This window comes from Marmota marmota, unplaced genomic scaffold (genome assembly GCF_001458135.2).
Source record: "Marmota marmota marmota unplaced genomic scaffold, marMar, whole genome shotgun sequence".
In the NCBI taxonomy this organism is placed as follows: domain Eukaryota; kingdom Metazoa; phylum Chordata; class Mammalia; order Rodentia; family Sciuridae; genus Marmota; species Marmota marmota.
In genome coordinates, this window is record NW_026000229.1 from 6,074,947 (window position 1) to 6,087,555 (window position 12,609).

Genomic DNA, 12,609 nt, shown 5'->3' on the forward strand with positions numbered 1-12,609 from the left:
GTCAGAGAAATGCAAATCAAAACCACCCTAAGATACCATCTCACTCCAGTAAGATTGGCAGCCATTATGAAGTCAAACAACAACAAGTGCTGGCGAGGATGTGGGGAAAAGGGTACACTTGTACATTGCTGGTGGGACTGCAAATTGGTGCAGCCAATTTGGAAAGCAGTATGGAGATTTCTTGGAAAGCTGGGAATGGAGCCACCATTTGACCCAGCTATTCACCTTCTCGGTCTATTCCCTAAAGACCTAAAAAGAGCATGCTACAGGGACACTGCTACATCGATGTTCATAGCAGCACAATTCACAATAGCAAGACTGTGGAACCAACCTAGATGCCCTTCAATAGACAAATGGATAAAAAAAAATGTGGCATTTATACACAATGGAGTATTACTCTGCATCAAAAAATGACAAAATCATAGAATTTGCAGGGAAATGGATGGCATTAGAGCAGATTATGCTAAGTGAAGCTAGCCAATCCCTAAAAAACAAATGCCAAATGTCTTCTTTGATATAAGGAGAGTAACTAAGAACAGAGTAGGGACAAAGAGCATGAGAAGAAGATTAACATTAAACTGGGATGAGAGGTGGGAGGGAAAGGGAGAGAGAAGGGAAATTGCATGGAAATGGAAGGAGACCCTCAGGGTTATACAAAATTACATACAAGAGGAAGTGAGGGGAAAGGGAAAAAAAATACAAGGGGGAGAAATGAATGACAGTAGAGGGGGTAGAGAGAGAAGAGGGGAGGGGAGGGGAGGGGGGATAGTAGAGGATAGGAAAGGCAGCAGAATACAACAGACACTAGTATGGCAATATGTAAATCAATGGATGTGTAACTGATGTGATTCTGCAATCTGTATATGGGGTAAAAATGGGAGTTCATAACCCACTTGAATCAAAGTGTGAAATATGATATATCAAGAACTATGTAATGTTTTGAACAACCAACAATAAAAAATTTAAAAAAAATAAATAAAATAAATAAAATGGCAAAAAAAAAATAAATTGACATATATTTGAGATTCAAAAAAAAAAAAGAGTCAATCTCAGAGATCTTTGGTACCTCATCAATCTTTCCCTAGCCATAAAGACAGAAATGGCTTATTAAATTGATATATTAAAAAGCTGGGGGCTGTGGTTGTGGCTCAGTGGTAGAGTGCTTCCTCGTGCACATGTGAGGTACTGGGTTCAGTCCTCAGCACCACATAAAAATAAATAAAGATATATAAAAAGAAACAGAGCAACAATGCATTGCTATGCCTAATTGTGTTAATAATGCCTGAGCCAAAATAAAACTCATTTTTTAAAAGGGAAAAAAAAAATGATGATAAAAGATGGAACCTATGGCTTTGAAATCCGCAAGTATAAGATCTCTACCTTTTTTCTTCTTTCTCAAGATTGCTCTAGCTACATAGGGTCTTTGTGATTCCATATGAATGTTTGAATTGCTTTTTCTATTGCTCTGAAAGACATCATTTTAATTTAACATGGATTGCACTAAATCTGTAGATTCTTTGGGTAATACTATTTAACAATATTAATTTTTCCATTCCGTGTACAAAGGGTATCTTTCCTAACTTATTCATGTCTTCTTCATTTTCTTTCATCAATGTTTTCCAGTGTAAAGATCTTTCATATCCTTGGTTAAATTTACTCGTGAGCATTTTATTCCTTTTGATTGTATCGTAAATGAAACTCAAATTCTTTTTTCAACAGTTCGTTGTTAGTGTACAGAAACAAAACTCACTGTGGTAATCACTAATCAATGTCTATGTGTATTAAAACATCACATTTTATATCTTGTATACAAACGATTTTGTCATCTAAATTTCAACAAAACTAGAAAAAATAGTTGATAGTAAATTTTAAGTTCTGTGTATTTCACCACAAAAGAAAAGGACCAAAAAATTTTTGAAAACACATAACAAGCACATACAATTTCTCTATTTGTGTAATAAGAATTGTAATGCATTCTGCTGTCATATATAAATGAAAATTTTTAAAAAGGAACATACAATTTTACTGACACATTAAATAAAACATTCAAGGAAGAGATAATTTCTATTTTATGCACCATGTTCCCCAGAAATTTTTAAAAAAGAAAAGAACTAGGAAAAACTAACTGGTTTTTACATGAAGGTTCTACAACATTAAGAAAGGAAAATACTAGATGATTACAAAAAAAAATTTATGTGTTTTTAAGAATCATGACAAAACAAGTTTAAAATTAGAAAAATTAGGGCTGGGTTATAGCTCAGTGGTAGAGGGCTTGCCTAGCATGTGTGAGGCACTGGGTTCAATTGGTGGCACTACATCAATATAAATAAACGTATTATGTCCTTATACAACTAAACATTTTTTAATTAGAAAAATTACTATATTACACAAAAAATTAAAAGAAACCTCTTCCCAATTAAATTCTGCTGAAAAGTGCATTTCTCTTTAACTAAAGCAATTTTGAAAAGCAAGAATAAAATGGAGAAAATATCCAATACAAATTAATATTTATTTGTTATTTTTCAAATCTTACAAAACTAGAGATAGTAGGGAATTCCCTTAACTTGATAAAACACGTATAAAAACCTGTAAATTGATTAAACTAAAATTACAAATTGATTAAACTAAAATTCTACTTTTAGTTTAATCAATTTGCAATTTTAGAACAATTGATTAAAAAAGAAAAGAACAGTAAAACCAAGTCTTAATTTTATTCAGTTCAATATGCCAAATTAGGGTCAAATTTTACAGCTAATCAACAAAGCTGAAAATCTGATAAGAGTCAATTAACCATTCTTTAATTCTCTATTTGGGGGTCACTTCTACAACTCCAAAAAATAAGCTTGAGTTTAAAACTACACACACCTATTGAAACAATCTGATCAAAATGGTCCTAAATAGAATCCAGTGTTTGAACTCGTATAAAGGTGATCAAATGACACTGTAACATTTTAAAAGAATAAAAAATAATTAAGGGTGTAATTGGTTCAAATACCCAAATTTGCTATAATGTTTTTTTCTGATGCAGATGCATCCATTTTAATTTCAATGTAAATGTATTTTTTTAAATGAACAAGACAAAGAAGAATCCTGAACAATACAGACACAATCTCCATTATCCTCTTGCCTTCTTTAATTTAAAAAACTGTGTTTACTTCCATCAAAGATACCTAGGTACACAATTTCACCAGATCAAACAACAACAACAACAAAAGTTTCTTACTTATCTCTTCACTTATTTCCCTAGTCTAGAGGCAACAATTTTACCTGAGAAATTTTTTTCTTTCTGTTCCTTAATACATATTCATACAGCTACTTCTTCACTTTTCACTTTTAGCATTATCTTGTGACTTCACACTATGGAACATAAAGATTTCGTTCTATTCCCTACACATGGTTCCAAAATCCACATTTATATTTTTCTGTCCTTCCAACTACCAAAAAACAAAACAAACAAACAAAAAAAAAAAACCAGTGTTATATACGTGGTAGAAATATGGGGATAACTACATTAATAACTGATGCTGAAATACTTTGTAATCTAAAACAAATAATTTGACAGTGTTATGGTTTAGATATAAGGTGTTCCCTGAAAGCTCTCATGTTAATGCAGGAACATTCTGTGATGAATGATTAGATTATGAAAGCAGCAACCTAATCAGCCCATCCTACTTTGAATAAACTAAATGGAGGTAACTTTAGGCAGGTCGGGTATGGCTAAAGAAGGTGGGACAAGGGGACATCCCTTGCTCTGCTTCCTGGCCACCAAAAGCAGAGCAGCTTCCTTTCACTATGACCTTCTCCCTCGCTCTGGGCCCAAAGCAATGGACTCAGTAAACCATAGAAAAGACCTCTAAAATTATGAGACAAAATAAACTTTCCCTTCTCCAAGTTGTAGGTATTTCGGTCACAGAGACACAAAACTAACACAGAGAAAGAAAACTAAACTGTTAATGTGAAAACTATTTTATAACTTTGTGATTTTTCTGGTATATGTAGCTTCTCTGCCAATGGCAAGAAGATATAATAACTATTAAAATTATTATAAAAATATTTATTTCTAAAATTCAGTAATTCTGATTGAAAATGGGCATTCCCTATTCATCAATAAATGTCCAGTTTGGAATTAAAATATTACATGAAGGGGGGTTGTGGCTCAGTGATAGAGCGCTTGCCTAGCATGCATGAGGCACTGGGTTCAACCCCCAGTACCACATAAAAATAAACAAATAAAAAAATAAAGGTATTATGTCCATCTACAACTAAAAATATATTTTGAAAAAAATATTAGATGATGAATTTCAAATAAAGAAAAGACCCTTAATGAAAGTAAGAACATTTAGAATCAATTATTTATCCAGAAAATTGAAGAGAATCTAAATTAGGCAGGTTAAGTGCCCAGCTTCTCATCTTTCCTTATTGTTAAGGCAAAACTGTTCATATTCATAAACTCCTATGGAAAAATTCTTTCATTCTTTCAATTCTCCCCCAATGAAATTGTCATAGTATGGATTTCAAGATTAGGAACTTGTAAAAAAAAAAAAGTACATAAGAGTAGCTCAGTGATAACAGCACTTGTCTAGTATGTTTGAGGCACTGGGTTCAATCATCAGCACCTCATGTAAAATAAGTAAATAAAATAAAGATCTATCGACAACTAAAACCAAATTTTTTAAAAAATACATATGACAAAGTTTTGAGTGTATGTTCAAGGAGAAGCAGCTTGATTTGTGCAAATTTGCCTCATCATAACCTTGCTTCAGATCCTCATCATCCAGCTGAAGAAAGCAGTTACAAAATAATCATATGGTTGTTCCAGATTTTAATATCATCCATGGCCACAATTCGGCAAGCCCTTACAATGGCCACAGAAGAGATAGATGAGAAACTATTAACTTGAAATCTATGGATATATAAAAGCAGCCAAAATTCCCAATCATGCTAAGTTAAAAGGATCCAGAATAAAAATAAAAATAGCTTAAGGGGTTCTTTATATATTTTATAAAGCAACAGTGTTCACATATGTAGTTAACTAATTGCCTGATTAGCATAATTTTTCTAGGGAGAAATACAATTTCATAATTCCAAAATCACATTTGATTTTAAACATCCAATAAATTATATTAATTTAAAATCTTTCACGAAGATCCTGTTTATACTTTTAGGAATAAAATGAAAATTAATTATTAGTGTCTATATTTAAGTATACAGCATAACAGAATTTGCATAATTTACAAGCCTTGAAAGCAAAGGAGTACCACAAACACATAAATATACAGACTCAAAATTGAAAAAAAAATCCACAACTTTGTAACTTCATTCTCCATACATGATTAAATATACTTGCAACTTGCACCAAAAAATACTATCAGTCTCTTCACCTAGTATGAAAATAGGAAAACAAAGAAATTAAGCATAAAAACAAATGTTATTGTTTCCCTAGAAATGCATGTAAAAATTTTAGAATGTATTTATATATAACACCTATTTTTGACCTTTAAAAATCACATACTTTTCTCATTTGAATTCTAAGATAATGAAAGAAAAAAATCAAACATTCTAAGAGTAGTTTTGTGAATCTCGAGAATATTAGAAAAACTCCCCTGTTAAATTATAATAAAAATACCAAACAATAAAGCTTTCTTACTCAGCAGCCACCTATTATGTTGAAGAGGCTTAAAATAAAATGTGTCAAAGATCAAGAGTAAGTTATCTGAGATGTCAAGTGCATAGGGTCAAAGGCACAATTTTATTAGGTCAGAGGTGATATAAATAAAATCTTATATGTCAGAGAAGAAGGGTCACAGACAAGGTGTATATAATATAAAGACATCACAGATGACAAGTAATAACTTTAAGTAAAACAAGTGTTTACTATAGATATATTCACTGATTAAAAATGAAACTTCTATGTAATATAAAATAATTATTCTATATAATAATTCATACGCTATATTGCACACTACTTTTTAGGAAGAATGTTCTATCACCAAGAATATCCACATGAATTAAGCAACAAATTTCAGAAAATGTAATTCCTTTGAACTCAAACAGTACACAAAATGAACACATCAATGACATCTGAAATTAGAATGATTAAATATCAGATCACGATGATAGTGATAAAAAATTAGATATCATTACACCATTATTTTTTCCAAAAATCTAAAATTTCTAATATTCTTTCCCTCTTACCCTTTCACATTGAAATAAAATTTACATTTCAATTTATATAACAACATAATCAAGACAATTTTTCAAAAATTTTTGTAAATAGTATATTTACCTTTTTATTAAGGGAGCCTAACCTCAAATAACTTATATAAATGGAAGAATTTTCATCATAATGGAAATTATCTTATAATTGAGTCAGTATCTTCATTACAAAGTAAATTATTCCACTTATAAAAATCAATTTTTTTAATTTTTTTTTTAGTTGTACTTGGACAATACCTTTATTTATTTATTTTTATGTGGTGCTGAGGATTGAACCAGCACCTCGCACATGGTAGGCAAGAGCTCTACCACTGAGCCACAACCCCAGCCCTATAAAAATGGATTTTTAAAGGGTATTTTTCAAAGTAGAACACATAGATAGGGAACTCTAGTTCTTTATTCTTTTAATATATAGCTTTTAGTTGTTGATGGACCTTTATTTCATTTATTTATTTATTCTCAGTGCTGGGAATCGAATCCAGTGCCTCACACATGCTAAGAAAGCACTCTACCACTAAGCTACAACCCCAGCCCAGGGAACTCTAGTTCTAAACAGCAAACTCAAAGAGAAAACACGAACATTTATGAAAGATTTAACTAAGGAAAAATTCTATACTACTCAGTCTTAAAATACAATTTGAATAAAAGGCAAAATTTATTTGAGCCCAAATAGATAATTACATCCATGTTCCACTTCACTTGTATTAAAAATACTTAGATTTACAAAGGAGAAATATAGAGGCCCACTCCAAAGATATCATCAAGTCACGCATATAATCTTTCAGTTCAATTCAACTCAATTTAATGTATATTTATTAAAAACCTTAACTATGTGTCAAGCTTTGTGTAAAACATAAATATATAGGAATTAAACACCAGAAACTTTTCATTCCAGCCACACTGAACTGGCTTGTGGTAGAATAATCTTCCAACTCCAAAAGTTGCACAAAATATACAAAGCAACTATTAAGGCATTAAAGAATAGCTAACATGACCAGAACCTCAGAGACTACAATCCCTAAAAGGAGAGAAGCACAGGAAGCAAGCTCGACATTCACCCTAAACTTTTCCTTAAGGCATTATGTCAATAACCCCCTTCTCTTTGGCATGGGAGAACAGTGCAAGCTGGTAGATCAATGAGCTAAGGAGACAGAATTTAGGTTGAAACTTGAGGGGGAAATTCTTCTAGGGAAGGAATTACAGCAAAGTGAGCCCAAATAACATGTACCATTGCCCTCCCCACACAATGAGAAAAAAGCAGTTTCATTCCTTCTACAGATAAAATTTATTAAGGAACCAATGATGGAACTACTTGCTTTCTGATAGCATCCCAACCATAGCAAATCTTCTCTTCTTGAATATTCTCCAAAATGACCTAGCATAAGCCAAATTCTAAAAGACCTTTCTAATACCCTCTTTCTGAAAAGCTCTACAACTCCCCATGGTGTATGTTTTAACAAGTCAACAAATCCAATTTTATTCAACTACAGATGTGTTCCTGATGGTCTTTGCGTAGAGGGAGCGGACAAAAATCTAAGAAAAATAATGAACTATAGCCAAACAAAAACAAAAGGAATCAATCTTATATACTTAAAGATGAATGAAGTCAGATACAAAACAGTAGATACTGTGTGATAACATTTATATGACATTCAAAAATAGGCAGGATTAATTGATAGTGCTAAAAGTCAGAATAGTTAAATTTGGGAATGTGACTGGGAAGGGGCATAATGGGAACTTCTGGGGTACAATAAATGATCTATATCTTAACTTGGGTTGTAGTATTATTAATGTACACATATGTAAAAATTCATTACCTATAGTACTTTATGTCTGTGTACTTTACTAATTTATGTCACACCTCAATTTTTTTTTAAGTTCAACATACACATGCACCTACACACAGGTAATGCTTTCAACCCACAACAATCTTTTCTGGGCATCTTAAGAGATACTTGACAAACATGAATTTCTCATTCTTGAGCAGCTTTAGAAATTTTTTTCATAAATAAACAAATTCATAGATTATCTAGCTGTACAATCCAAGTCATAAGAACTGAATGAAAATATTTATAAACATATTTATACAAATCTAAATTCTATATAAACAATAATTATAGATGAATAATGCATTTTCCAAAACTTTCTAAGTGCTTTATTAATACAAAATTATCCGCTTATATACAATATATACTGTTATCTGCTTTCTAAGAAATTTGGTATATTACTAAGTAATTCTTGACTTGCATTACTAAAATATAAAAAAAACATAACTTTTTCTTACACAAAAATTATGAGAGTATTAAATTTTTGTTTCTAATTATTAAATAAATATATACATTAAAATGATACATTTGCATACTTATTATATAGTTATTAGGTGCTAAATAGTTTTAGCTAATCAAAGAAATACATACAAACATGGAATTATTCATAATAAAAAAGCATGTACTAGATACTCTATAATTAAGTGTAAATAAACAAAAGTAAAGCATACCACTTCTTCATCTGAAAGTTCACGCCCTTGGATGCTGCTATTCTCTCTTACAGCTTGTTGATGTTTTTTGCCTTTAATGTGGCTAAAAAGATAGACCTCTGAAGAAATCTAAAAGCATAAAATCAAAGCAATGCAATCAATAAAACTTTTTATCTAATGTTTAATATTACGTAGTTGATTTATTACTCTATATGTAAGTTGAGATCACTCTAACATTTACATATTAGGCTTCAAAATACTTTCCTTAGAACACAATTCTGAGAATCCTCTAAAAGACATATGATCAAAAAAGGCATGGGGGCTGGGGACATGGCTCAAGCAGTAACGCGCTCACCTGGCATGCGCGGGGTGCTGAGTTTGATCCTCAGCACCACATAAAAATAAAATAAAGATGTTATATTCACCGAAAACTAAAAAAATAAATATTTTTTAAAAATTCTCTTTCTTTTCTCTCTTAAAAAAAAAAAGGCATGGGGCTGTGGTTGTGGCTCAGCAGTAGAGCGCTCACCTAGCATGTGCAGGGCCTGGGTTCGATCGTCAGCACCACATAAAAATAAAATAAAGATATTGTGTCCAACTACAATTAAAAGAAATATATATATAAAAAAGGCGTGTCATCCATAATAGCCAACCTAATAGGAAATAATTTACTCTAGGTCTGAAGGTTCAAGTCTCAGCACTGAAAATGTTGCTTTACTTTTTTGCTTCCAATACCCAAGTACATTGGTTAAGGCTTGCATTAAGCAGGCATACATCCATTTTGGGAGCACCCAACTGCTTTGACACTTTGCACTGCCATTCCTAAATACTATTATTTGTACATACTTTTCATTCAAAATCATGAAAGAAACCCATGGTACTCAGGAGAAGTCTAAGCATAAATTTTAAAAGATTAATGAATGTATTTGCATGGTTTCATAAACTTTAATAATAAATTATAATATATCACCATAATATTGACAATGGCAACCTACCAGGACATTGCAGAGAGAACACTGTTTCTTTCTTTCATAAGGAGTAAGTTTGGGGGCATAATCAGTATTTGCATGTCGCCCACTACTTAACTCAGCAGCTTTTTCTTTCCTTTGTTCAATCTGTTCCATGTGCCTCCGAATGCTTTCATCATGCTGCAGGTGAAGTCGAAGTGTGAAAATTTCAAAAATTACTCAAAATTATACTAAGAACTTAGAAAAGAACATTTCCATTAAAGCTTCCAAAATAATGCAAGAATATTTTATTTCAAAACCAACTTGTACAATGAACACAAAGGTTTTACATGAAGCCCTTTAACATCTTCCACATGCACATTTCTCATAGTGTGTTCCATAAAATATTAGTAGGTAAGAGAGGTTCCACAGTCAAATAAATTTGGAAAACAGCAAGTTAAAGCTGAACAGGTTTTTAACATAGAAAGTTACAAAGTCCCTAGGCATGTCACTATGCTCTATGACTCAGTAAACTTGGTTTACAGGAGGCAACATTTTACAAATTATATGCCTGCAACACACTTTTGAGAACTTTTCCTGGAACACACTGTGGGAAATGTGTTCCCACAGGTAAAATTCATACTTACTCACATATCAAGCAAGGTTCTTCATAACACAGATCTCTACCTACTACCCTTGTTTCATTTCTAGGTGCCTTTTGCCTCCAGTGACTATCACAGGAAAGTCTTATAAAGAGCTACTTTAGACTTATGTCTTTATGCTCATACTATTTCATATGGCTAGAATGCACTCCATTCATCTATCATTTCTCCTACCCACTCAAATCATCCTTCTTTCAAGATTCAGCTCAGGAATTCCCTAAACTTATTTCACTTTCCTCTGATACCACTCAGATTAGACTAAATATCCTCTTCTGTACTTCCACAGAACTCCCTGTGTGCCTCGATCTATATGGAAATTATTTGGTTACATCTGAATCTCACACTAGATTATGAATTTCCTGACAATGAAATTATATCTTACTAATTCATAAATACTTTCTGCACTAAATTAAAATTAATAATAATAAATTCCTAGGACAAAATAAATAGTAAAATACATTATTCTATTTTAAGAGGTTATTATCCCTCTAAGGGAGCCAATGTGTAAATAACTATGATAACAATATAATATAGTCATACACTAAAGACTGCCTACCTGTTGTTGTAACTGCATAAATTTTCTAGAAAATATCAGTTTATCATAAGCTCACAAGCTACAATTATATAATTCCTAAGCACTGAAATAAGCCATAAGAAACATCTTTTTAGTTTATTTCTAAATGATTAGAATCTATGACTATCAGAAGCCTAGCAGTAATGTCTTCAAATCATCAATAAATTGTTTAGTAAAAACAGGAAATGTTAAACTTCATTAACATTTTTTCCACATTTGTACTTTCTATCTTCCCCCAAAGAAATTTAGTTTCCAGATAGCTGAGTTTGAAACAATCATAGTGCAATCATATAACACTTGTCTAAAAACTGATTATAGTGGCTGAGGCTATAGCTCAGTGGTAGAGAGCTTGCCTTGTACATGTGAGGCACTGGGTTCGATCCTCAGCACCACAAAAAAATATTTTTTTAAAAAAGACTGAATACAAATAACTTAATTTTTGTTCTATAGATAAAATTTTAATATCATGTTCCATTAAAAACTCTAAAATTTCAAATAAAAAATAATATCCCTACCTTGAGCTGAATTTTTTTCTGTAGCTCTTCCATAGCTTCTTGTTGAGCAGCTGTGAGTGCCGCCAATCGTTCTTCCCTGTCTCTATAAGAAGAGAATTGAAATTATAAACTCAACTGCTTAGAATAACAAATCTCATGAGGGTAAAAAATATAATTAGGACACAATGATTTATAGATTCTAAAGAACTATTTGAAAATTATTTTTTTCTGAGTGCCTATTGATTCTCAGGTATACTGTTCACTAGATATCACTAAGTATACTGCTCACTAAAGCAATAAAGTTTTTGTTTGTTTTATTTTTGTTTTTTTGGTACTGGGCAGCAAAAACTAGCAGCTATAAGAATGGTTTCTGGACCCAAGCATGGATTTAAATATTTGCTCTGAGACTGTCATTAAAATATGAGGAATAATAAAATAATGTTTTACCCATGAAAAAAGAACAGAATGCTATTTATAAGAATGGAATAATCAGGAATACAAGCATTTAAAAAAATTAAAATATAAGGAGAAAATTTTTTAAAATCACTAAAAAAAAAAAAGCTGAAAAACCTGAGAAAGTCTTCTGAGAAGCAGAATAAAAATTCATGAAAATATAAAACAGAAGTGAAAAAATAAGAAAATTAAAAGGCCCAACATCTGCTTAAAAGAATTCCATACACACACACACACACACACACACACATTTTTCTCTCTAATATATATTAGAGAAAAGTGGGTAGAATAAAATATTTTTAAATCAAAAGTACTTCACAGAACTAAATGGTCTGGGTTTCTAAACTAAAAGGTACCACCATTACAATGAATAGAAACACAAAATAACAAAAAAACAGGGAAAAGATCAAATGAGTGTGGAGTTTCTGAGACTGTCAGAAAGTTCTTTAAAAAAAAAAAAGAAGAAAAAGAAGAAGTAGTAGTCAGTCAAAAGAACACAGGAAGCAACTAAAAAGAACTCCCAATATTCAAAGGCAAGATAATTTGGGCAACAATAAATAACTTGAATGAAAATATAACTCAAAGTGTAAAATAAATATAAATGAATCCATACTGGTGTTTTTAAAAATAATTTAATAACTAAATATACAACGAAGTGCTATGATTAGGATGTGGTTTCTTCCCCATGGGTTCATGTGCTGAGATGATAACCGGTCCCCAAAGTGGCAATGTGGGAGGTGATAAAAGCTTTAAGAGGTGGGGCTTAGTGCAAAGCAAATTGGGGCGG

At 31.6% G+C, this 12,609-nt stretch overlaps 1 protein-coding gene across 3 annotated transcripts in view; it reads right to left on the reverse strand.

Moving 5' to 3' along the window:
- Scaper (S-phase cyclin A associated protein in the ER) overlaps positions 1-12,609 on the reverse strand; it is a 325,725-nt gene that overhangs the window by 286,919 nt on the left and 26,197 nt on the right. For all 3 annotated transcript variants that reach the window (XM_048793832.1, XM_048793831.1, XM_015480048.2), the window contains exons 9-11: positions 11,391-11,472; positions 9,688-9,840; positions 8,714-8,821 (exon numbers count right to left, since the gene is read on the reverse strand). In XM_048793832.1, coding sequence (XP_048649789.1) covers positions 8,714-8,821; positions 9,688-9,840; positions 11,391-11,472 — 343 coding nt within the window. The remainder of the gene's footprint in view (positions 1-8,713; positions 8,822-9,687; positions 9,841-11,390; positions 11,473-12,609) is intronic.